Source organism: Ambystoma mexicanum, chromosome 11 (assembly GCF_040938575.1).
Source record: "Ambystoma mexicanum isolate Mex_15411 chromosome 11, UKY_AmexF1_1, whole genome shotgun sequence".
NCBI lineage: Eukaryota > Metazoa > Chordata > Amphibia > Caudata > Ambystomatidae > Ambystoma > Ambystoma mexicanum.
The window spans coordinates 1,014,288,656-1,014,315,947 of record NC_090934.1 but is presented as its reverse complement, the minus strand read 5'-3'; the positions used below and the strand labels follow the sequence as shown (position 1 = coordinate 1,014,315,947).

The 27,292-nt window shown below is 45.5% G+C and overlaps 1 protein-coding gene across 6 annotated transcripts in view; it reads left to right on the top strand.

Moving 5' to 3' along the window:
* Positions 1 to 27,292, top strand: part of GLCE (glucuronic acid epimerase) — a 467,532-nt gene that overhangs the window by 345,837 nt on the left and 94,403 nt on the right. The window contains exon 1 of one of the 6 annotated variants that reach the window (XM_069624228.1): positions 1,846 to 2,568. The exons of the other annotated variants lie outside the window; for them this stretch is intronic. Coding sequence (XP_069480329.1) covers positions 2,498 to 2,568 — 71 coding nt within the window. The 5' untranslated portion in view covers positions 1,846 to 2,497. Of the gene's footprint in view, positions 1 to 1,845; positions 2,569 to 27,292 lie in introns of those variants that run through there. 6 annotated transcript variants of the gene reach the window in all.

Below are 27,292 nucleotides of genomic sequence, written 5' to 3'. Positions count from 1 at the left end.
TCGATCCATGAAATGGTGAATATTGAAACTGTGCAAACTTGTACAAACTAGTATTGTGATCATCGTTGCCATTGAAATTGTGTATACTGGATAATCCGCACAGTACGGGGAAATGTGTGATCCGGTACAATGGAAAGATTCAAGGATTCTGAAACTAGGACTGGACTGTAATAGTGTCCACTAGTAATATATTGAGGTTGTCAAACCGGGAGTTTTCTTGCACTGTACAAACTGAGATTGTACTGACACGGTCAACCTCACAATAGAATGTAATTTTTTTAATGGGAGCATGATGAGCTTTTGAAATTGGGATTTCTTAGTCCTGTCAATACTAAGATTATACATATACAGGGGTTGTCAAAGTTTAATGTGCTTGGTAAACTGGGGCTACCCCAGAATTGAGATTATTTTAAATGTCAAGCTAGGAGTATGGTGGAATTTTCGATGAAGCTAAATTTGATCAAACTGGCATACTGGAATTGTGCAATGAAGTTTGTGCCCGGGACTACGTATTATGGCGGGTATAAAATGCTAGTTATAGCGCAGTGAGTGATCAACTTTCAGACTCTTGTGCTTTACACCAATGCACCAGTGCTGGCACCAGTTACAGTTTCTCATTCTGCAGGCGTTAAACCAGCCATCTAGCTACTTACTCAGTTGGTGCTGTCTCAGCACTGTTGTAAAGACACACATTGTGTGAGTGTTAAGACTTGCAAAATGACGAGATGTGTGTAGTGCTAAGGCCAAGAAGTGCTTGTGTGGGCCGACCATGTGCCCATGCGTCCACTCGGTCACATCCTGACATTGATGCAATGGTGAAACCACCTATAGTAGCGAGGTTACTGGTACTACGGTCAGCATAAATAGTCACTGTTCCAATGTCAAAACCAGCGTAAATTGGGTAACTTCCCCAACATTGACTAGTGTGACAGTTTGTGTAAAATCCCAAATATCCTGGCGAGCAAACTGCTCTGAGAAGCATGTGTGCCCGAAAGATAGTAGCGTGAAGGAAGGTGCAGTGAGAGGCCGCGTCCAGAACTGTATTGCCTCTGGTGTACTTGAGCTGGCAATCCAGTCTACCCACAAGCCAATAGCAGACACTGCTCGTAGGGTCAGGGTCTTTACTCTGTGGTGTGCCACAAGCCGCAGCTTACTCTTTTTATCCAGGCTATGGACTACCATTGCGAGCACTGGCCTTTCTTTTCAGCAGCATGAGGTAAAACATATGGCTACATCCAGTGTTGGAAGTGGAAAACATTTATTGGGGGAACTGTCGCGTTTTAGGAGGGGCGGGTCTTGGAGGGGGAGGTGCCAAGAGATGTGGCCGTCGGCCAGGTAGTACAACAGTATCTATAGAACTCAATCCTGGCTATTTGCATAAAAGCAAAGCGCATTCTGGGAACTCCACAAATGTTAAATATGTCTTGTAGTGATTCATTAAGAAAACTTTTAAGGCGAATAATGGTCTTCTGTTTTTATTGGTCACAATAGTCACTGTAATAAAGAGATAAAATGCAGGACAAATATACCAATTTGAACAGCAGCAAAACTGTATGTGATGCTTCGGCAGTACAGTACTGCGTGTTCTGAATGCTCGTTGAAGAATGGGTTGTGAAGTAACTGCACCTGCTTTCAGAAGACTCCGCGCGAACGCAGATTCTGGTCAGCTCAATGGGGCACAGGATCTGAGTCGTGTCTGGGACCCCCTGAGTCTGGAGCCGGGCGTTATTTGCCCCTCCCTCCGCCCCCCCCCCCCTTTGCCCTTTGGGTGTCATGACAACCAAACCACGAAGGCATTCACCTCCTGGTGGGAGGGGGAGAGAAGGAGGGGCAGGGGATGGTGCGAGAGTGCCCCGACCTAGCTTTCAAGCATTAGTAAATCATCATCTTCTGGTGAACTCCCTACTCCTGCCAGCCTCTGCGCTCCAGCACCCAACTGCCTTTATACTCGCCACTGCAGGGTTGTTGGCGGATCAGGGTTTCTCACCGGTCTCTGTGACCTTCGCAAAACTCGGGCGATCTCCTGATGAATAGCGAGGCTCCAGTTCAGTCCATACAGGAGGATGAAGCCCCGGATAACGGCTGATCTCCGGGCGGGGGGGGGGGGCAGAACCCCCAAGTAATGGCCCATCTCTGGGCCAGCCCCGACATTAAGGAATCTGGAGCGAGCCTTGGGTCATAGCTGATCTCCGTGCCAGGTGCCTCGCGGAGTTCAAAGCGGGGGCAGTTGTCAAAGATTGGCTGCTGGGCTGGCGCTCACTCAAGGAGCTCCGAGAGAGCCAGGGCTGACGCAAGATTGCCGCCATCCCTAGCAGCGCGTCGCCAGCCGTTCTCATTCGCCAAGGATTGTCCTGGGAGCCCCGCAGCCCCAGGGGGGAAATGATGAAAGGCCGCGTACAGTGATGTCTTTGGTGAACTGCATGGGAGGGGTGCTCTGTGCGGCGACGAGGAGTGCCCTGCCCTGCTGTGCTAGTCGTGTGGGCCGGAGAGCATCAACATGGCCATGAGACCGGGACACCCTGGTGAACCGCGGAGGCAGCCGCCTGCGTCGAAGGGCGCGCCGTCCAGGTAACATTGCAGCTGCTCCTCACACCCCCGCCGCTTAGTGATGGCTGTGCTCGCCATGCCAGCTGCTGCCAGCAGGGGGCCGCGCTGATCCTAGAGCCGCCTTGCCTTAGTCATGATCGAGGGCTAGGCAGTTTGCTTTTTTACCACGCATTCCGCACCATAAGCTGGAGCTGGGGGGCCGGCGCAGGCTGCGCAGTATGGTATGGGGGGCCCTGCATGGGACTTGGATGAGCTGGTAGGGGGAGGGCCGGCAAAAGGTACACTATATAGCAGGGGTGAAGTCCTAAAAATTAAAGTGGGGGGACTCATCTACAAATGCGATGGGATGTGACATCGCCAAAAATTAGCATATCAAGGCATTACATTGGCTTTGCATAACCACCCAAATTGTACAGTACGAATGACATTTGCCGTTCATAAAGTCAACCCACACAAAACCAAGAGAAGATATTTTCTTCCAATAGTGTTTTTGAAAACGTTAAAATGTGTGCATGTTTTAAACTCCACAAACTAATACAAATGTTTTCCCTGGAACTTGCAGTACCGAAATGGGACATTTCACCTTTAGTGGTTTATTTTTCATCAGGTTATATAGTGCAGTGGTGAAGTGTCCGTCTGCAAACCTGACGACTTTGGTTCGATCTTTCATAAATTCAAAGAGCACATTCATTTTTTTCTCATTTTAGCTGGGCGGACTGGGTCCACCCTCAGAAAGAAGTGGGTGGACTCAGTCCACCCGCGTGTACCCTCGACTTGAGCACTGCTTTATAGTCTGAATCTGCGGTGCAGCTGGCTGTATAGTCGATGAATGTGTGAAAGAACCATGCTCCATAGGGGAGTTCTCGTATAAGGGATCTGACGATTGAGTTGGGAACTGTGAAGTGATCCATAGGCTCCATTCACATGGCAGCTTCTTGCTCCCCATTGGCCCCGAATCTTTGAAGCTCACCATTCCGTCTTCTGATTCAAAGTTGTATTGTTCATTTGGACTTGACTGTGGTGGCAGTAGCTCTTCACAATGTACTTATAGCAAGGGGGGTAGTGGTGAGCGATAAGGCAATATTGATGCGTTTGGGTCAGTTTGCCGTGAAAGGGGACTACCTCACCATTAACTAAGTAATTAAAATATGATTTCTCCCATAATCGCTTGGTATCCATGGCTGGGTAGCACTACTGACCTACTTGGCAGCCAGAAAGGAAATTCAGCAGTGTGGAGTCATCAACAAGATCACACTAACACTTTCCTGAGCCAGGATTCAGGCTCTAAAGTTGAACGACACTAGCAGTGTGGGAAAGCATGAGCAATAAGTGGGAGTTGGGGTCAGAGTCGGGAGAGGATTCGCTTGGTGAAAAACTGGAGGAGGTATAATGAGTGGAAAGTGGTATTTCATTCTTGGGAGAAACTGTGGGAAATTGTTCACTCTGATGGTTTGTGGATGGGACGGCCACCTGGCCAGCTTCGGCATGGCGAGTCTGCAGCTGCCTAGCCTGTAAGTTTTGGGTGCCTCAAGGTGCACGATTTGAGTAGGCCTTCGGGTCTCTGTGAAACATTCCTTCTCTGTGTTTCTGCATCTGAGGCAGTGGACGCCTTCGCCCATTGTAGAATGTTGTCTGTAAACATCAGGGCTTTGAATTCGGATCCTATCTCAGATGGTGGCCACTGTAAATATTTCAGTGTGGCTTGAAGTGGTTGCACGACTTCCGATAACAGGGTGGCACAGCTGCTCCATTCTGGACTGGTGTGCACTTGCAGATATGATCATTTATAACTGTACAAAAGTGTTTCTAGGCGCGACACGACAAGCAGGGGGAAACGGAAGGAGGAAAAAACAACAATCTTACTAGGCCTTGTTCAGATCACGCAAGTGCAGGGGATGAGGGGAGGGGAGAAGTGCCGGGAAGGGAGGGAGGAGTGCAGGTAATTAAATAAGTGCTGCCGAAGAGTGGCTCATAAGTGTAGACCGAGGGACTGTAGGGTTGCCGATACAGACCCTAAGTGCTGGGGGAGCCCGGAAGCAGTGGGAGGGCAACTGGGCATGCATGAGCCTGGGCCCGAGTTCAGTGGGTGGCCAGGCGACCAGTGTGCAGAGCAGTCAGGGACATCAGGGTAGAGGAAGAGTGGAAGCGAAAAGGAAGGTCTCGAGTTCCTTCTGGAACCAGAGGTAGTTCTGCTCAAGTTTGAGAGGGGCAGGAAGGCTGTTCCAGAGGGAGGCCCCAGCCGAGGAAAAGGATCTACCACCCACTCTGCTTGGAGAAGCATCAAACCCTCAGAGTTGGAGGTGGATGAGCAGAGAGTTCGAGGGAAGATGTTGAGAAAGTTGGAGGTAGTGCGGCCCCAGACACCCTTGTGGACGATGCAAAGGGTCTTGAATTTGATCCTTGCAGCACAAGGAGCCAGTAGAGAGATTTTAGAGCTGGAGAGATCTGCTTGAGGCCAAGGACAAGTCTTGCAGTCCTGTTCTGGATGAGTTGTAAAAGTAGAAGAGTAGACGGGCAGATTTAGAAAGGGGCTGTTGCAGTTTTCCAGCCTAGAGAGGACCAGGGCTCTGGAGACAGTGAGCTTCTGGGGGAAAGTGAGAAAAGTCAGAATACCTCTGAGGAGGTGCAGCTGATAGTGTGACTTCTTAGAGATGTCAAAGATGTGAGCAGAGAATCAGTGGGTGGAGTTGAAGATGACACCAAGGTTCTTGGCCTCTGCAGGAAGAGGGCCCAGGGTGGGCGGCCAGAGAGGGGGAAAAGGAGGGAGCAGGTTTCCCGATGAAGAGGATCTCGGTCTTATTGGAACTGGGTTTAGGGATGTTGGTCTGTAATTTTATTGCAGATCACAATCTTATATAAATATGAGGCACACTGGTGCGAAAACACGAATTATGTAAAATTTGAAAAAAAGTAACAGCTAGCTAACATAGCGAGACAAATTCATCTAACTTTCCTAGCATTATTTTATAGCAGATGCATTACCAAAAAGTGGATGAGATAACCAATCTATAGACGATACAATCACTCCAATATGGAGGAGTATTTAGTAGGTATTTTACCGACGCACAGCGATAATGTGATCGTGTTGCTTTGAGGCGGAGGGGAAGAGTCTGCCGCACTTGGTAGCTTGACTGTTTATAAAGATCTGTGAGTGTTTTATCAAAATGTTGATGCTTAGTAGCTTGACGAAGCTCAGGAAGTGGGCGGAACGTGTGGCGCTAGTCCACCCAGGAGGGTGAGTGACTTATAAGTACTTTGTCTGTCATGTAAGTTAGAGCATATTGCTTATGCTCATTTTACTGTGTTGCACGTTATTGTTAACATAAAGACTGGATTTCTAAAGAGGTTGCAGGATCATGTGTGCTTGGACATTCTAATGCACTATTTTCTATGGTTTTTTGTAGTATTACAACCAGAGAAAGAGTATATGTTTTTGTGTATGTTAAGAAAGCAAGCCAGCTTTCAGAACCGTAAGCACCAGCTACATGTAGTCAGAGCACTAAAAGGCTAACTATGTTTTTTACATATACTGCCATTCAAAGGAGGAGTTGGCCTGCGTTAGAATGACAGAATGACAGAAGCAGGGATCCACTCCTGGGAAAATCAAGTTTACACCCCCGCCAGGACGGTTGGTTCTGCGTTCAGAGAGGATCTTGTAGCCATCAGGAAGGAGAGTGTCAAAACACGTGATGGAGCTGGCCATGAACCAAGTCTCGGTGAGACCAAGTACATCCAAATCAAAGGGCCTCATTACAAGTTAGACGGTAACCCTGCCAGTGGGTTGCCACCGGCTTGCAATATTTGCCGGCTCCTGGCTTGCTGGAATAACCAGGGATTAGGACCCTGGTGATCCGGAAGTAATGCGCCGGTAAATTGTTAATCCGCATTCCCATTTTGCATCCCATAGGACTCAACGGGAATGGAGATGACGGAAGCACCGTTAATAACGGTGCTGGTGCTTCCGTGAAAGTGTGCGGGCGGGTGCCATTCAGTTCCAAAATGAAACGAGTAGCGAAAGCAGCATCCATCGGAATCCCAAGAAATGTGGGGAAGGAAAGGAGAAATCCAGGAACTGTTTACAAGATTAGAAACTCACAAGAATCTATAATAAATAAGAAACTAACATTTGAAAATTAAGCTGAATGATGAAGTCAACTTAAACTACCACATGAAAATGTGACTAAATCAATATGAGGATCATATTCAAATGATGCCACCATAAAGATTGATTTCACTATCTCTCCTGATGAACCCACCATAAGTGGGGAAACACGTGTTGGGGGTCAGTTATGATTGTTTAAAAAGTTGAGCAAATTATGCTACTACACGGTGAAAAAAACAGAGACTAACAAATTCTCATTTGGAGCGCCTGGCAACAGTGTTTGTATTTTTTGGTTTACATTTATGAGCTCTGTGCAGCCCTTAGAGCAACAAATCGCGAATGTAGGCAGCACCAACCAATTAAACCACTAGTAACAATCTTCATTTCCACATATACTCGCCACAGTTTGTCATTCAAGGCTGTACGTTTTTTTGCCGTTCAGGTCTGACCCTGGCGGCGGGACGGCTGTGTGCCGGTCCGATTAAAAACGCTGCCGGTCGGCATACTGGCACCGTTGTTACCAGACGGGCACACTTGTAATGAGGCCCTAGCTCTTACAGGAGACTGCAGATGTCAGAGGAATGTTGTGACAGCAGAGCGAGAGTTGAGAGTAGCGATGTAGAACAGGTTGTCACCTTTTGAAGGACTTCCATGGAGGGGTACAGGCCAGAGTAACACCCTGTGGGACGTGTTGGTGCCCAAGGATGGGAAGAGGAGGAGGTAATAGATGGCAGGATAGTGGCAGAGGAAGAAGAGCGTGCCAGAGAGGTGGCGGAAGAAGGAGGCAACAGGGTGGCCAAAAAAGCAGCAGTGGGTGCCAGAGAGGTGGTGGGGGAAGGAGGCGGGAGAGATCATAAGACAAGGGAGCCTTATCTCGAACTACATACCCCCCAATTTCCGAAATACTGGCCCTGCTGAGGGAGGCTACATCGTAGCTGGCTAAGTAGAAACAGTTCATATGAATGCATTATTTGACTGTTACGCTCACCTTGCATCCACAGGGGCGCCTCTCGACTGGTCTGGGACGCTTCTGGGTACACTGCACCTTCCCCAGGGTTCGTTCTGCCAGGAATCAGTTCTAGGAGACAGGAGGTGGATTTTAGCGGCTTCTCCTTCCCCTGAGAGACCCACCTCCCTGTGTTCCCCTTGCGTTCTTCCCTTGGGACTTCTCTCACCTTGATTTTCGGAATGTTGCACTCTCCGTCCTGCCGTACTAGGCAGGGGTGTGTCGTTGTTGGCTTGGTCGCCGAGTTACTTCACTGACGATTGCCCGGACTCCAGACCGGTTGCAACTCCACCCTTCAGGTAAGTCTTTTTAGAGATTTTAGAATAATGTCTGTATGGGTAAATGCTCCAATAACCTTCTTCTCTTGTCTTGCAGGGGCTGATGGAGCGAGCTGAGGCTGACTGCTGAGTTCGAAAAGGTAAGGATGCACTGGATGCGGCGCAGAAAACATCCTTGCAAGTGGTCTGACCTGTGCTGCTGTTCTTTACAGGTCACAGAGGATTCCTGGAAGCGGTAATAGATGGGGACCAAACGCAGAGGATGATGTTCGGAATGGCAGAGGCATTCCAGGAGAGGTGGGTAAGTAGCTTCTGATTCTTCTCTCGATTTTCCTAGGAGGGTAGCAGGAGGACGATAGAGAGCCCCTGAAGGCTCTGACTGGATGAAAGAGCTGGAGCTGAACAGGTAAGGATGGCAGTGTTCTTGAAGTCTCTCGCCTGTGTAGGCCAGGATGCTGAGCAGGAACTGGTGAAAGTCGCGCTGCAAGAGCAGAATAACACGAAGCATGTGCATCGGGTCGGGTGTGGTTTAAATACCCGGCAGGTATCCCAGGTGCCTTTGGGGCGGCCCCGCCCTGATGCTAGACCGCGTGTTGCAGTTCTCCGATGATCCTTGTGGGGGCAGCCATGTTCACCCATTGTCCATTGGAATTCATGCTTGCCAAGTGAGCCTGGTGCCAACGGCGCCAGGATTGCGTCCAAGGCACCTGCAATGGGCTGAAGTGGGCCTTTCTGGCCCTGTTTAAGTACTGTGGCGGGGGCCATGGTGCCCGAGTCCCATGGCTTGGGGTTAAGGTCGTGACATTGACTAGCTGGTAAATTTGTATCTTAAAAAATAGACTGTTAAACCAACATTTCAGGCTATGAGCAAAGCTAATTGGTGCGGGTTTAGTGGCAAGGTCTCATGTTAGGTGAGGAGCTTGTGGTGTTCCAATCTGTGACATTTGTCTCCTCATAAAAGGGGATGTGTTTATTGTGGGGTATGGAGCCTGTTAATGCATTAAGGGATGCTGAGATGAAGTGATGGGAAAGTCTGCCTGTGATTCCGCTGTGTGCTGTTATGTGCAATGAAGGTTCCATGCTTAATGAGCTCTGCCAGTGCTTTCATGGAGATATTAAATCAGACTGCCCCTGCAGGACCTCCAGTCCAGTATGACACTTCTGGAAGTATTGAGCACTTTAATCTCAATGTTTCAAGAAAACGTTGCGGAATGGGTTCGTTTTAGTGTATAAAGAAGTTGAAACTTGCACTGAACGTTCCCTTCAACTGCAGGCGCATTTGTGTAGGGCTTTATATTGTGTGTAGGACGGGGTGTGTCGATGGGATTTGTGGGGCGTGGGGAGAGGCCACTACTTCTTTGTTCACTTTGACCACTTCCTAAAGATCGATGCTAGAAAGGCACAGTGCACACATATGACATTGCTGAGTGGTCTACTGATGACTCTCAGAAGTTGCCTTTTGGGTTGGCAATATGGTAGTCACAAAGTGACCTGCATTCTTGCCAGCAACCATTGGGTCCAAAAGTCCAGCATGTCAGGATCTGCCTTTAACTGTTTGCAACTTTGAGCCTAAATTAAATTGCACAATTGTGGCCCTGGGATTTGGCGGCAGATGGCAAATCTAAATATAAGCCTTGTCTGGTTATGACATGGCAATCTTTGGGATGCCACAGTATTATTGGCCAAGGCCTATTGATGTCATTTTATTTTCATCTTGGTTACTTGGAAGTTTCTTGTCAGGAGTGCATGTGTATTCACTTTCTGGGGTGGAGTTTCGCCCCAAAACCAACCAATCACCTACTTTTTTTGCACCCTCATTAACTGGCTCGCCACTTCTTATCTTTGTGCTATTGTACAGGTATCCTCCTTAGGAAAGCTTCTCCCATCTGTAAATATTGTCAATTCTGATAAAATCACATATCTGTTGTTTAAATAAATGCAAACCTTCGCTGGGAAAGGGTTGACACTGAACAAGAAGGCAGGAAATTACTCTAGAGGGCAGGGTAAGATCCAGTGCTTCAAGGGGTAGTCTCTTCCAGGTCAAAGGAAATCACACTAAGGGTTTTTATTCAGAGACTCTGTGTTTTAGGCAGACAAAGAAGGGTCTGGAATAGAGTTGCCCATGGGAGTACTTTCCAGTTTGAGAGGGGTTCCACCATCTTAGATTTTCTTCCTGTAATTTCAGTCCCCTCTCTTTTCCTGCAGACAAAGCACTCTGGGTATGACCTCACCCCAGGCAAGGTTCTAAAACTGCAGTTACGATTGGACTGCATACAGAAGGCTGGAAGGGAACCAATCCAGAAATAATGTTTCCCCTATAGAGGAGGGGGGGTGAAGGAGAGACTTGAAGTGAGATTTATCCTGAACTTGGTTGGGGAATACATCCTGCTCCAAAGTACTCTATCATTGACGTGAAAACCAAGATCTCTAAAGAAGAGGCAATATTTCACCCTTCCTCTCGCCCCCAACCATCTCAATGGAATATTTGGGTTGACCAGCTGGCTGAACAAATCCTACTGCAGATGAGACCACTAGAACCCAGGGCCTTCTCAATGGAGGTGACATAGCCTTGCAAGCGCTCTCCACAAACTTTCCTGGTTGGGCAGTGCAGAAATGAGGACTTACCTTGTCTGTGTAAACCATGGACAAAGTCCCCCCCCACCCCTGTGCTAAAGTAGAGCACCAACTGCAGAAAAGGTTTTCTACCTTTGATCCCTTTTTAAGTAAAACACTACAATGCCAAAAGAAACCCCTTATTAATTGAATCATGCGCTATGGATCAACAGGAAGAAGGAATGAGCAGCGGTGCTCTTCAGCGGACATTGTTGTAGAGAAATCCCTATTTCGCCACTGCATTGAGTAGTTTCTTCCTTTTGTTTCTATTCCGTAATTGTCCTGTGCAACGTTTTGGTTGACCCTTGGGTGGTCTTTTTTCCTTCCTGGCTCTACCCCTCCCCGAACACTCAACCTGTCTCGTGCTACTTCCCATATCCTCTCCTGTGTACTGGACCTCTGCTTCATTTTTAATGGATTGCTTTATTATTCTGCCTGGCCTAAAGAGCTTTCGGATCTTGATTTTACTGACTCGTGGATTAGACTGTTTCAGACTCACTGTGGATCTTGGATTTTTTTGTTTGACTTTGAGGGCTCATTCTGCAACTTCCTGACGAATTTGAACTCTACTTCTTGGGGTAGTGAACATTTTGGTACTGCGGAAATGCCTGTCTTACTAACAAATAGCTGACATTCTCTCTGCACATGTATTCACCTGTAGCTTGGTTTGCATAATGATTAGGCCTGGTAGTATGGAATGGTCCTGTTTGCACTAGATGTATTGCTTAGTCATTGTTCTGGATTGTGTATATTGCTATCATTGTATCACGTTATGATCTATGCACAGTCTGGCGTGCTCGGGTCACCTCTGCCAAGTCTGGTGTCGGCCCATGGTTGTCCGTGGTTGGCCACTATGCACTTGGCCAGCCTCCCCTCCCCCGCTAAACCCAAGCCTCTGTGCAGCCATCGTGTCCTGTTTCAGCCACTTTTGTCCTCTTCTTCACCTTCAGTATGGATCCCATAGCCCCCTCCCTGAGAACCAGTGGGTTTGGGAATATCCACAACACCTGCCCAAACAGCTGCACAAGCCCTGGCCGTAGATCCCTGGGTTCCTTGGTCTTTGATCCTGTGGCTGTGGCACCCCTCTTAAAAGCTATATAGCTAACCAAGGGGTAATTTGACTGTAGCGATAAGAATCACTCCCAAGGCGATGCCCCATCTGGAAATGTACTTCCAGCAATGTGTGCAGGGTGGAAAGCGGGTTAAATAGTGATTATGGTCTGGGGAAGAATGCTGGGTCGTTTTGGGCGAAGCTCTGCTAGATGGATCTTTGTCCCGTTTTTATATTCCCCCTCCCCTTACCCCGTTATACTCCCCCTGCTTACGCTCCCCCCCCCCTTGCGCTTCCCCCTTGCCCTTCCCATACAGGAGTGGGTAATGTGTTTTTTAAAATGTCATTGTTTCATAGTCTTTGCGTGGCCTACGCTACCAAAGGTGAAGGAGGCAGACCTATTGGTTGTGCCTGTTTCACCTTTGATTGGGATAACTGATTGTCTAGTAGTAGTGTGAGGCTCAGTAGACGTTTGTTCACTACTCTTTCCTGCAGAGCAGTAGTTATTTTGTCAGACTCACTAGCAAATACATTGCATCGTTAGATTCTCATTCACTATTTCATGTATTACAATACTAGTGAACTTGCAGCATAGCCAGGTCAATCTGTGTTCCCCTTTTAATACCTGTACTAACACTAAAGTGGACAGGTAACTCACAATAGTGGCTTTAGGATCTAAGAAGAGTATGAATGATAAAGTGAATCTAAAAGGGGATCCGCAGTGAGGCATCTAACTTTTTCATCCTCATTCGCAGTTTCCTTCAGGGAATTTGTGTGCATTGTTTGGTAACATGAGGCATGGTATGATCTCTCCACTGTTCTGATCAGTACTCCGTACTGGTTAGCATTCAAGACGGTCTCAAAGACTAATGCAAGTTGGTGTTTGCGAATAGTGTGCTATGTAGTGAGAAGTTGTTTTATAAAGAAAGCGTGAACATAGTGTGCTGAAATGCTCCATTTCACTTGTTCTTTTTCTATCCACTGTCCTAGAAAGCCGGGCCACCACCTCGATCTAGGGATAGGTGCATCTGTCTTTAGGGAGAGTTGGCTCTCCCGGTCTCCTTTTTTAAAATTATTAGTTATTATTTATTAGTGCTTTAGATGTCCAGATTGGATGATTATATTGTGGGGTACCTGTCCACTTTTGTGTTTGGTACATGTTTGACCTAAGGGCAGGACCCGATCGCTCTCCTTTGGCCCCCCTTTTCATGGTATTAGTCCACTTTTCATACCACTAGCGAGTAAAGCACCAAGTTAGATTAACTTGTTTTAATGTTATTGAATCAATTTCACAGCTGGATCATATCTTTGTCGCAAATATTGGACTACTAGTGAACTTGTGACATAGCTATATTGCCACGGCCAAGCTAACCTAATTTCACAGCCCTTTTGAATCATTGTTCTTCAAGTCACTGGGAATACATTGTGCAGTTAGACCTCCATATCTGCTCATCTCACTTTGTGCTCTGCCACCATTGTATTCACGGCATGCTTGGATATCTTCGTACTGTTACAGAATACAGTACACAGCAATACTATCTTGCTATTATGTTCTGAGTAAATTAATTGCTTAGCCAGTTTAATTTCAAGCAGCCTAGGACAGCCATGCAATAGCCAGATTTATTTAATTGCCAGTAATTCCTCTGGCCAGACAAACTAATCTTATTGGTCACTCTAATATTGACTATCAATTTCCTAGCTAGTCAATGTGTGCCCCCCCCGAAACAGCTAATCACATTCAATTCTGCCATCAGTTAATGCACTACACAGCTAGCTGTAACTTGCACTGCTCCACTCATCTTAGCTCCAATGAATCCATGCCAGAGCTACTTTTCATAAATTGCTCCATTCATTATGCCACCAATTTAATCAATGGCATAGCTAGCTTACTCTTATCCAACGGTCATAACCCGGAGCTCCATTTATTAACTTGAATGTCTAAATGTATCACTTTGCCCAACTTCAAGTCTTTTGCAATACAAATGCTAGTGTAACATGCTAATATTTCACAGCCCAGTGCCACAATACTAAACGAAAACGTAAGCATTAAATCTCTACCCCTTAAAATGTTCTCTTCCTTCCCCATTCACACAACAGTGCCAAGAAACTACAGAGACCTGAGAATCACAATAGATAAAAGTGATGGAAGCCTCTTTTCACACACCGTTAGAACAGTTAAGCACTAGATAAATACCATTTCAACAGATTAGAAGGCCCCTAACAAACTTATCCAGATCGTCCTGAAGCATCCGCCTGACCCCAGCTACTATGAGGAATCCACTGGACCACAGACTGACTGTGAATGGGGAAACAAGAAACCACGTAAACGAACAACCTCCCCTTCATCCACTCCACAAAGATTCTATCCTTCTACAAAACCACACGCCTCACTTACTACACCCTTTGATACAAGACGATCTGGAACAGCCACAACTACTTTGACCATAGTAAGAACCCACTCAGCCCTTTTGACCCTGAAAGCTTTATACAGGAGTACTTAGAAGCAAATGAAAACCACACACTCTTCCCTGCTCCCACCCCCTGCCAATACCTACCATAACATTGTGGGCACAACATGCCTCTTGATCAATGCACAATCAATCACCCAACACACCTCTGATGTATTCAACCTCCACTCGGAGAACCAAATAGACCTACTTTTGATCACGGAAACCTGACTATCCGTTCAGTCGCCAGTCATCCACAAATGTTTTCCACCAAGCTGCAAGAACAAATGTGCAAATCATACCAATAGGTGATATATAGCACTGGTCCATAGAAACTCAGTCTCAATGCCTTCCGACATAATCATCCCAGATTGTGAGCCACTTGCGCTTACCGGTTCAGTCTCTCAACTGTTTGCCCAGATTCTTCCTTCTATACAGACCACATTGCTACAGTCAAACCTTTCCCAGCAAGCGTGCAGGTGCTAGCTGTGGATCGACCATTATCTGACAATACTCTGCGACTTAAACATCTGGCATGAAAAAGACAATCCCACCATGAAGTCCCTTGCAGCTAATCTCACCACACTACATTTTAAGGAAATGGTGAAGGGTGCAAACAATATAGCTGGCCACACACTCAAGTCCGTTTTCTGTAATTATTTTTATTTCATTTTTATTTTTTGGAGCGCTGTACAGGGTGTGGGTAGCCAGCATTTGGGCTGCCATCTTTTAACAGTAGCGCAGTACTGTGACAACATGATCATGGTTTCCTCCCCAGTCCAGATTCGCTTGGGAGACTCCTTATCCATTCGATTCACGGTCTTCGTAGAGGCACTGACACGGACCTTTGACCCTGTCCAGATACAGCAAAGAAGTATGGATCTGCACGTTATTAATCATATGGGAAACAAACCAATTGTCCCATCAGACCCAACAAGAAACATCTCCCTTGTATGGCATTGCTCTGAAAATACCTTTCAAAAACTCAGAAGAAAATGGTATGCTCCCAAATTAAACCACATGAAGAAAGAAAATCGAAAACTGGAGGAAAGACAACTTGCAGCAAGAGTCATTCGTCTACCCTCAACTGATGCTTCTACAGGGCAGGCATTGCCCAAGGCAAAAAAGCAAACTACTACCAACCATTGAATAGGCACAACACAGCCACAAGATTCATAAAAAAAAAAAAATGGTAAAGCCCTAGCATCCTGCAACACCACCCAAATTCTGACAAGAGAACAATGCGATCAGATTGCGATGCACATCAGCAAAATCATGGTACACGAGTACATGTCCAAGAACACCTCCAATAACAGACCACCACCTCCCAACACCAACAAGGGAGGGTGGGCGGGGTGTAGCAATGCCCCAGCTAGGATTTTGGAGCAAGTATTTCACTCCCAATTTTTAGAATTGGAGACTAAATCCAATTTCAGGAGTAAAAATATGTTTCCTCCTTCGCAAGAGAGTAAAGTGTCTGACAACTATTCAATATGTGCGTAGAATGAAAACTTTGTTCGAAAAAAGTTACTGACAAAATAGCTGTATTTCAAAGTGGTTCTAAATAATTTATTGCACCTGTTGAAAACTTTTTCCCCACACAAGAACCTTGTAGATGCACACTACCCAGCTTCATCTTCATACTTGGGCACACACTCTGTTACGAGCTACTACAGATGCTAGATGTCCCTCACTCTACCAGCATCACTGCTCTGACACTCAAGCCTACTGTTGCTGCCTGGCATTACCTGCTTGACAGCCACTCCATGTTTTTGGTCCATCTCACCTTCCCTTTGCTACTCTGTTTCCCCTGTCTCTCACTTTCTGACACTCTGCCTCTCACCCTTAAGTGTAGCGGTGCCACTTTATTCGGCCTGTTTTGTCTGTCACTCTGCCTCTCCCATCTCTGCAGTCTCGGTTGTGGTTGCTACTCTTTTGATTCTTTCTTGCACTGTCTCTTATGCTATTGGCCTGGCTTTCTTTAGTCTTTCTTTTTCTATCCCTCCCCATGTGCTGTTAATCTGTGTTTTTATTTTACTGTCTCTAAATGTCTCTCTTGCTCTGCTTGTATCCCTCACTTCTATTGTCTGTTGTCCTATTATTAACTCTTTTTTTCCCTTCCTTTCTTTATTGCCATATCTTGTAGCTCGTTGCTCTCTTCCTGTTGCTCGAATTTCTGTTTTGGATTGCCTAGTATGTTCCGTCCCTTCACCCCCCAACCCACCGCCACACCTTTTGTTCTCCTGTATTGCTTAAGTTCAGAGTTGCTCTTCCTCTCCTGCTTTTGTGTTTGCCTTTTAACATAGCGCCAATAAACATCCAAAAAGCTGAAAATGTTTTTTCCATTTAAAGATCTAGTGCATCTTTACCATTGGGTGCTCCTTTTTAGATGTGTGCAAACCATTTGACCATTAGCCTTGGGATTATAGAGTTGAAGCTTTGTCTGAATAGACACAGCACTTGTTTGAATGCAGATGCTTTACCAGCACTGAATGCCATTAAGTATAAGAGCCCATACAAGTTGTGTGTTCTGAGCCATCACCGGTATAGCAGCCCTGATGAAGTGTGTATTCTGAGCCGTTACAAGTATAGCAGTCCTCATGGGACGTGCTGCTTCTGAGCCATTAGAGGTATAGTAGCCCTGATGAGGTGTGTGTTCGGAGCCATTGCAGGCATTGCAGCCCTGGAGAGTTGTGTTCTGAGCAATTGCAGGTATAGCAGCCCTTGTGAGGTGTGTGTTCTGAACCATTACAAGTAGAGCATCCCAGATGAAATGTGTGTTCTAAATCTTTTTGATGAGTGGAAAGTTCAGTCCACTCTGTTACAATTGAATGTTACCTGCATCTTAAATGCATATCTCTGATGCAGACACATTAACTCACCTATCAACAGGATTTGAATAACAGGTTACACAATAATCTCTGCAGCAGGGTTATTGACCCACTGAGCTGCATTTCCCAACAGGCTGTTCACACTGAAAGGCACATACGGTTAGGGCACCGGCAGTTCCATGTGAGACATGCCTGACATGCATGGCTTGTCAAAAGTTCTAAGCCGGTTTGGACTATCCTACGTTAGTCAGGCGATTCATAATGAGGCTTTACTAAGTAATCTGACATGGGAGAAACAGAAGTTTTGAAAAGCGCAAGATCTAGTAGGAGGGATTGCAGTATATGACCGCAATGCCATCTTCTCAAACTGTCCAAGGTTGGTGGGAAGAGCTCAGACACTGTTCTTGCTCAGTACTTTAGCTTGCCGCAGAAAATGCCAACACATGTTTGTGCTTTCTTATCAGCAGCTCTGTTAAGAAATTCAGGTACTATCCCAAAACATAGCAGTCATGCTAAGAAATGTGGCCATGATGCATTCAGCCCTGCCTTGAATATTTGGCATTGTGCCATGACATGCGTATAGTAGCTCTGTTGATAGATTAGGCTACTTTGCAGTCCTGTTGAGAGGTACTGGAACAATCTGTGCCACTGAAAATATATACAGTACTGCTTTTATCCATTATACCTGCTTGTGTGGGTGGTCAGAAAGGGAGTTAAAGTTCAGACCACATGTCTTGCTATTTGTTGCTCTTTAAGAAAACATGCATGGTGCCCTTTCATGCAAGCGAAAACATGCAATCTTAAGACTTTATATAGAACACCAAAAAAGGTTTTCCTTCTCACAAAAGCCCAACCACTGCTTGCTGCGAGGCTCTCCTAAAAACTTGAAGAGACCAAGAACCCCAAGCCATTGAATGCAATCGATGTGCTTCTGTGATTAAAAGAAAACCAAGTATGAAATGCCCATGCTGCTGCAACTGCGCTGCCTCTATTAAAGGGGATTACGACTGAGGAAAGTGAAGCAGAAATGAAGCCCTTGTTTAAGACCATTTTCATTTTACACACTACTACTTGTGTCCTAAAGTACAGTGAAAAGCATTTTCATGATGGTTTAATAACACTGTAACCTACTAAATGCAGCAAGTTGAACAAATTGAACAAAACACAAATTCCCTTTTACGTTACTCAGAAAGTATTACCTTGATAGAAGCATTAACAGAGGAGAGTGTTAAAAAAATGAAAGACTAGGACTCGTCCCAGTTGTTTCTCTCAAGGAACGGTGCGGATTGCTAGAGTAAAGAGAGCATTTGCAAGCTGCTGCTTGCCAGGCTGTCGCCATTGAGCTCCATGATGTATGGGGGTGCTGCCATAAATAGCCTGTCTAAGTGGTACGCAAGGAAGAATTAAAAGTGTTGTATTGACAAGATTTAAGTGCAAGGACTGTTATATTATCTGGAGGGCTGGGTGGATGGGAGGAATGTGCAAGCTGTATGCCATCCTTGGAAGTCACAGTGCAAGAAGCCATAGAGGCTGGACACTATCTTTTGAATCCAGAATGTAAGCTGCAGAACAAGATGGGGAGTTGAGGTCTATTCTCTTGGGGACAGTAAGAGTGCCCAGTGAGCTGGGTGCAACCTTCTTGGGGACCATGTGTGACACCTGAATATAACAAGCTGGGCACTATATCCTGGATGCTGGAGACTGAGCTGAGCAATATGCCCCTGGAGACCGTGAACTGGGTGCTAGAACACTATCCAGATTAAAGAAGCATGCCTGGTACCTGGTTTCTGAAACGAATAGAGGAGCTATTGGGTGTGGGAATCCATGGGTGGATGTGCATTTCCCAACACTTAGTTTCCATAGATCCCCTTGCTCTATGATACAAGGGCAGAGCGTGCTGGGTGCTGTATACCTGAAACTGGTCTGGGAGCTAGTGGGCTACCTGGTCACCGGTAGCACGGATAGTCTCTGGGCCCTATTAGGTTATTTTTATATTAAGACCATAGCATTGAGCAAAAGGGGCACTTATATTGATTTGTGGGACATCTTGAGGGCTAGCTAGCTTCTTGCAAGCCATCCTGATCTATATAGTACTTAATACTTCTAGAAGTTGAACCTTTTGGTTGTTACCATGAGGTGAGTGAGGCCTGCATTCTCAGCTTCCTGGTCGGCTGGGGGAGCCATCAACATCACCTACCTGGTGCAATATTACATGACGGTCCATGTTCCAAATATTTGCTTCTATTGGGTTTTGCTTCAGAAGCCTGCGTGTTGATGAAGCACAAGTGTTTTCTGAATAGCTGGTGCGTTTGAAGTTAACAATCGACCATCTTTAAACCAATGGGACAAGTCAGAGCAAAGAAGGGGAGTAACTAAAAAGTAAACCGTAAAGGGCAGAGATTTCCATGTTACCTTTAAACAAGGAAGCAAATGCTGCCATTGAGGAAGCTGATGACTGCTCGGAGTGAGGTAAGTGGTTCTAAGCTGTCTCTCTGAGACCATTACCATCCTGGCCATTCGACATACATTTGGAAACAACGAAGGTCCACCACGTTAACACTTGTACATGACTAATTACTGCGATCGTTAAAGTATAAGGAAGAATCATGATCGTTACAATGAGGAAGATTACACCAGTTGTAGTTACGTAGTCCTGCAGAAGACTAACAAGGGGGCTGTCCTTTGGTTATTCACCATCTCAGTTGTTGGAACACGTCGTTGGCTGTGTTGATGCAGGTATTTGTTTTGTTGGGACAGTGTAGATTGAGTATAACTTAAAGGCTATAGTTTACTATTGTTGATCATTGATTACTCTGAATTTAATAAATGCTGCATGTCATCAGCCTGTTGAGTTGCCTCGAAGTAGGGGACTATGGCATATGTCCCAGTATAGACAAGTCTGTGAAAATAAGCATGAATCATTTGGGGAAATTAAGGGTGAAGGGATATGATTTTATGTTTGCAAAACTGGGATCTGGACATGTTAACATGTACAGTGGCGCAAAGCAGCCCACAACAAAGCAGTATGTGTCACGCATGAAGCTGAATATAGAAAAAGGCTCCACAGCACTAAACAGGGCTCCAGATAAGATCTTGAAGTGCAAGTTCTTTCCACTCTATAGTTTGATGGTGGTTATAACATTATTTTTAAAGGGAGTCTTTCCAATTCCCAGTGGAGGTATTTTTGAGGCAAAAATATTTTAACTCTAAAACAGATATCAGTTTGTAATCCATGCTTCATCGCACCGGGCAATATATGCAGATGAAGATTCCCTTTTAACTTTAAAGTTCCTCTTCACATCAGGCAGTGGTAATTGAGATCCGCCCTGTGGCATCACGGATCTGTGGGATTGTGTGGATTGAAGAAAGGGTGCGTGCAGCCTGTGTATCAGTGATTTCTATTGTTTATCACCTGGTTTTTGTTTTTCGGACCATTTGCTGTTTTTAGGGAGTGCAGGTGGCTGATACTCTGCTGGTGGCCTGGGTAAAAGGCTAGGTAGAATACACAGAAACCTGGGATTGTAACGCCTGCGTTTTCGTGCCCGGCACCCAGATGCAAACTAACAGTGCCATTGTACATGGCGGAGATGCTCGCTGCAGGACTTAATGCCGTTAATGTGCAGCTGGGAGTACTTGTATGTTCAGGAGTCGAACTAGGGGATGCTGAGGTTATGAGGCTGCGTGGAACAATTTTGAAATAACCGATCACCATGGTAACACACTAGAAACAGGAATGCTACTCCCACGTTGTGTGCCTTCCCGCCACTGGTAACGAACAAATGAATTCATTTTTTTTATACTTTGAGTCGCATAGAGCAATCTCAGAATATATAGAACTGTGTGACACAGCATGACCTCCTCTCGTAGCTAAACAGCTGAACAAAGCGACAAACGCACAGAGGAATGACTCAAGGTAGCTAGCAAGAGGTGCAAGAGAGGAATCGCGGTGATCTATACCCGTAAAAGGACGCATTTAAGATTCCCTTTACTCTTCACGAAATTCATTGGGTAAAAGGGAGGCGATTATTTACCCCTATATCGTCTGTTTCTGTGTTTGACATGATACTTTGGTTTGCCCTCGTGGTTTAGATCTGTGTCGCATAGTATGTCCAGTTTTTATGGCACAGTCGTTTTGCACACGTATATCCAATGTGTGTACACTGTTTCCTTTAATGTAGCGGAGCTACCAGTAATTCTATTATCGTGACTTGTGAGCTTTTGGCTACTTTTTTTTTTCTTCAATAGTACACCCTATGGTTCTAACGTGGGGACGTTTTGAAACTACTCCTATTGTTGTATATAGTTCACATAAGTGCATTTTATTTTGGAGCCATACCTGGAACATAAGATTGCCATTTGTGCCAGGACATGTTTTGCCTGTCTTCTTGTTGTAAAGGAAATGTTAGTTCTATTATAGACGGTTGGGACTGGGGATGACCATTCGTTGAGAGATGTGCTTCTTTGAGACTATAAATGAGGGATCCTCTGAACCTTATTCTCAGCTGATGCGGTTTTATATTCTATACAATATGTACTATTCAAGATCTCCAGCCCATGTCTCTGCTTTTTAGGGTAAAAGGGATACATTTTTCCTATTGCATAAGCACATTTACCCCTAATTGATCTTGTAGACCTAATGCGCCCCCAAAATGAACCTGTGCCCGCTACTGCCGAGGACAGTTCTTCGGCTCAAGAGTGCAGCCTTCACTTTCAGACAGATTTACAGTTGGGGGAATGGTTGCACTTCTCGTCTTCCCAAACCACTGCCATCGATCCGGCAAGGACACCTGGCACTGGCACTGTCTGCGGTGCCTGCAAACCGGATTTATATTACAATTTCTTTTACCCTTGCCTGTCACTTGACCAACCCAAATCCTTATTACCAAAAGGGAAACAATGAGTGGCCACATTAGTTGGGAGAACATCTAAAGGGAACAAAAGGGGGGCAATAAGCAATCCGGTTTTTGGGGAAAAATGTAAATGAAGGAACAACCAACCTCCATCATTGAATCATCACTTTCATTAGGAATACTATGAGTCCACTGGGGAGAGGGAGGCAGGGGGGAGACCTTTTAGGGCTGAGATTGCCAGGAAGCAAGCAAAGTGCTCTGTCTCTGAGACTGTTTAGTCTGTTGTACCGTCTGGGTTCCAGTTCAGAATCAATCCATGAAATAGGACCCCAATGGACTTGGGAACCCATGAAGTGGGGATCATTGAATCCCATTGGATGGATCACTTGTCAGTGCAGCAAAGCCCTGTATGCAAAAAGGAGCATACGTTGGGGCGTCTCCTGCAAATGAACTGTGGAATAGATTAAATCTTCCATTGCTTGCTGTTATGGATCCTCCACATACATGTGACGGGATAACATGGAGCCTACAAGAATTGATGGTGGGTACAACACTGGGAGCTATCAAAATTGAATTTTCGGAAGACCCATTATGAAACTTGTGCTACTGTGTGGTGGTGTTCAGCCCTAAGTGGTCCAATAGTACCTCTCTTAGAACCTGGATGTCCTTTACAATTCTGGCTTATTTTGATGTTCCTCTGTTAACATGTAACCATTAGCAGCTGAAACCCCTTGTAAATAAGACCTTTACTCCCGGTTTCATCCACATTCATGTTCTTTAAAGCGAGATTACCATCAGTTTTTATATACTGCAAAAAATCTGGTTTGAGCAATTGATCTAGTGTCGTTTTTTTTCCCATTGAAGCCTAATACACGTGATCCAGCATTTTTCATGAAAATGACAAATCGACTTGCACCTGTCGGCAAAATATTAGCAAGTCCTGAAATGACAGATGACCTCTGACATGGGATCTATTAATCTATTTTGAGGAGGCACACAAATGCCAAAAGGAAAATGGACCCCGCCATGTTGAGATGCTAAAATAGGCAGTGTGGGCAGGAATCTAAATCTTTGAACAGTTCATGGTGCTGCTTCCGTCCCCAGCAAAGTATGTTATTGTCCTCGAACACCGGGATAATTTGATGCAGGTTGCGCATTGCGAATAAGGATGGAAACAAGGAATCTGTTTAAAACCTGTGTAATCACAACTCGTATTTCCTGCTAAATCCCGTCCTCTTTCCTTCATACTTGTGGGATATTCCGTCCTTGGTGACAGGACCAGAGCTCTTTTTGGTAGAGTCCAAAAACATTGTCCTTTTTTAAAATTATTTTTATGCGAGGTAAGTGCTCGTATGGCTCTAGCCCTGCCTTCCTCTGCCTTGCCCGTGCATTGTCCTTCAGTCCTTTTCTCTGTGCATCGGGATTGGATGCACTTGGCATCAGAGGGATTTTTTTCTTACCCTGCTCTTGTCCTTCCGTTTATCTTCCTGCCTCAGTTCTGCTGTAGTTTTCTTTTTCCCTGCCGGAGCATAAGGGCTTTGCATCGTGTGTCTTCTGTGGACATCAATACACGCCGGAGGACCCTCACAATCTTTGCCTCGAGTGTCTAGACTCAGATCAGCAGGAGAATGTGTGCTTCTATTACCATTCCCCCTTGGTCTGGGCACTCGAAAGAAGACTTGTTAGGTGGAGGAGGTCTTCCACGGCGTTCCTCTAGTCCACTTAAAGAAATTAATCACGGAAACAAAAGACTGCCTGGTGAGTGCTTTTAAAAAAATCTTTTTTATTTTTTTATTTTTGAAGCACCCCGTTCAGGTGACAGCTTCCTGGGGTGATCCCGTTCAGGGAGGAGTCATCCCGACTAGTGCTACCAGGGCTGGCCCTTTAGGTGAGAAAAATACAAGAATTGGTGCACTCCTAATCTGATAAACCTTTTATGAAAATAGTCAAAAACAAATGTCAATTTAAATTAAGGTGCGGGGGAGGAACTGAGATCCTGGCACAAGACCTCCACACATAATAAAACACAAGAAAGAGAAGGCTCAAGCTTTGAACCATCCCGTCCCCTGCACACTGTTGTGTGTTGGCTAAACCAACTACTGTAAACTCAAAATGATTAATTCTGTTTGTAGGTAATAATAATAGACCAAAAGCAAATTTTGTAAAACACAAAAATGTGTATTTTGTTTTAGGGTTACAAAAAAGGTTTTTGAAGGCAAAAACAGTCTTGAAGGCAAAAGCAGTCACAATATTCTTGCAAAAGAAGCAACAATTTGAAGAAGTGTTGCTGGTAGTCTGTTTTTCATTTGGCGGCGCGTTTCAAGGTTGAAAACCCCTTCTTCTCAGGCCTAAACAGACTATGAACAAATGTATAAGAAATAGACAAATGGTGTATAGCACATTGTATGTGTACATTCATGATGTAAAGTTAACAGGTTAGAGAAAACAGTTAAATCATAGCACTATTTACAAAATATGAATAATAAACATGTTAGTGTATTTATATTCACATTAGTTTGTGTCACCTATAGTTCAAGTGAACAAAGTGAATTTTGTAATGATTGGATTTATAAACATCCGATGGGCCCAAGGCCTGTGTGGATAGAGGTCCAAAAATCACCCCTGATCATCAAACCAAGTTGTAATGAAAGAATAACATGCAAGTGGAAAATAAATAGAATAAAATAATCTTGTTTACCTGATACTCTAAAGAAAATGATGATGTGGGTACAATGTCTAACACCCCAAGGAAAGGGGGTGTCAGTGCGTATATCGAGATGCGGAAAGCTGCTTCCCAATAGGCGTAGTAGCGGTCAACCAAGTCAACAACGTGGGCTAGCTCAGTCTGAAAAATATGAAGATATAGTGGTAAACGGGTGTCAAAGGATCCTGGCATGCACCCTATAATTTAGCATAGTGAGAGATATCCTATATTGCCCTTTAGGTGCCCCACTTGGGGATGGGGGGGGATAAACCGAATACCAGAGTCACCTCTGAGGTTTCCACCTTGGGTGCTAAAAGTACCTGGGTCACCCCCAGAAAGGGGCTAAAACGTCTACCAGCAAGGCCAAGGATCCCCATACTGGGGCTAATAAAACAGATTAATTTCTGAGGTTCCCCTCAAAGGGGCTAAACATTGTACAGGCCAGGATGAGGGAGCAAAACGGACTAGGCCTCATCCAAAATCCACAAATCCTGGCTCAGCCGAGGATCCCTCAAAAAGGGCTAAGCAACCATCGAAAGCTCTTAAACAGCCAAAACCCTCATGGCTTCTGACCAATCTGACTCATTACCACAGAGTCTCAAAATGGCATCCCCTCAGGTGTCAACAATGTCAGCCATTTTGTCTGCGCCTTCAGATGCGTCCGGTTCGTATGCCAGGCCCAAGTCTTTGCTGTCTGCATTCTTTGGAAGAGTCACTTACAGTCCAAAAGTTGATTGGAATCCACATTCGAGAATGCAACTACCACTGACAGATTTTTCCTCCTACCTCTGCACCGTTCCACTATGTTGATCCTTGGTTGGTTGGACCGTCTTGGCAGCCAGTGTCAACCAAAATGTGGAGGCCGAATTTGTTCAGCAGACCGATACCAACTCCACATCCAAAGCAATCTTCGGAAAATGCATTTTTCAGCCGTTTCCAAAACCTGATGCATTCTGACCCAATGAAGACCTATTTCAAGGATCTTTTTTTGGAACTTTGCCACAAGTACCCCCAAGGTGAGTGGAAGTTCTGCCTCCTCCTCAACCACTGGTGGAGCAACCTCCTGAGCCAAAGGAGCCAGATCCCATGCCACGTTTCGCATCTGGTGTCTCCTGCTGAAAGACCTGCCGATAAGGGTGGGACAGATGGTCATGAGGAAGAGGAGCTGCCTTCATAAATCAGGGCATTTCATAATAGGGTTATTGATCTATATCACTAAAACCTCCTTCAGACGGTAGTTTTGTCAGGGGCACTTTAGTACAGGATCATTCAGGCCTTTTCTTTAAGAAGGCTATCTTGGCTGAAGCAAGGAAAGTGTGTGGGTGGAGGGGGGTGAACAAAACGGACAAACACATAAACAAAAAGATGATTGCTATAGGCTTCAAGCGTCCAAGGAAAATTCTCTAACCACATGCCCCCCTTCCTCCTATGGTGGTGGAAGTGGCTACCCTCCATTAAAAGTCTTTGACATCTTCCTCCTCGGCATCACAAGGCTTGTCAAAGGAAGATGACATTTTGGAGGGCATTGGGAAGAAAGGGATTTTGCAAATGCAGGCCTCCTACTCAGTCAAGCAAATACTGAAGCGGTACCAGTTGCGGCCAACCTAAAACTCGAAGGAGCTTTCGGAGTTTGTACAGTTCATTCCTCAAGACAAACTTCACCATTTCAAGAACGGTCTATCAGACGCCAGGGTTCTGGCTCAAGACCTATTAGAAGCCGCGGCAGATCATATGGTTACTTTGGCACACTGTCTTCTGATTGGCGTCGATGTCACCCTCCAAGCGTGGCTCCATGCAACCAAGTTCACAAAAGGTCCAAGAGAAGGTTATGGACCTCTCCTTTGAAGATAAAGCGCTCTTCCACAGATCTACCGATGAGGAGTGGGCAACAATCAAGACAAATACTTTCGATGGCAAAATTGCTGTCCGTCCTTACAAAAGCACTTGCAGCGAAAACCTTATCTCCAAAAGTTGCACTTTCATTCCAGATTATTTGCTGCTTTCAGGACCGGAAGTCAGGTCTGCCAGATCGGCCCTTACCATCAACAGTGAACGAGTGGTCAGGGATTTTTCTCCAACTCACCTCAACCTCGGGTAGCAATACATCCTCTTCAGACAAAAACCCCAAATTATGATTTTGAATGGTCCCACATGACTCCAGTTGGGGGGTGCATTTCTCTACATCTGGGGGCTTGGCGGACCATCACAAAGGATCCTTGGGTCCCGTCAGTAACCCGTTTGGGTTTCCACCCACTCTACTGCCAGGTCATCCTTTCCATCCTCCTCTAACACACAGGATCTTCCTCTCTGCATTTGCAAATTCAGAAACTATTGGACAGAAGGGCAATAGAACGAGTCCTTCGGCAAGAAAAGGGCAGGTGCTACTCATCCCACACATTTACAGTGCTCAAATCCAACGAGGCAGACCTATGCACTATTTTAGACCTGTCAGAATTCAGTCTACACATTCCGCAGGAAATATTCAAGATGATCAAGCAGGCACAGATGCGCTAGTCTCTGGTATAAGATGATTGGCTGTACATAGTGGATCTCTAGAATGTGTAACTTCACATACCGATATGGCCTCAACACTGCAAATACCTTTTCGTTTTTTCGGTAGGGGAGGGGCGGCGAGCATTTTCTATACAGAGTCCTTCCCTTCAGACTGAGTTTGGTGCCAACAGTCTTTACCAAGATGAGGGTATGATAGCAGCCATTCTTAAGCTTCTGGAAGTCCACATCTTTTCTTATTTGGACGACTGGCTCCTCGGATGTCGCTGCCCCCAGAAATCAGCCTCCTCAATCAAAATGTTACTTCAGCTTCTTTTCAAACTAGAATTATGAGTAAACTGGAGGAAGTCTT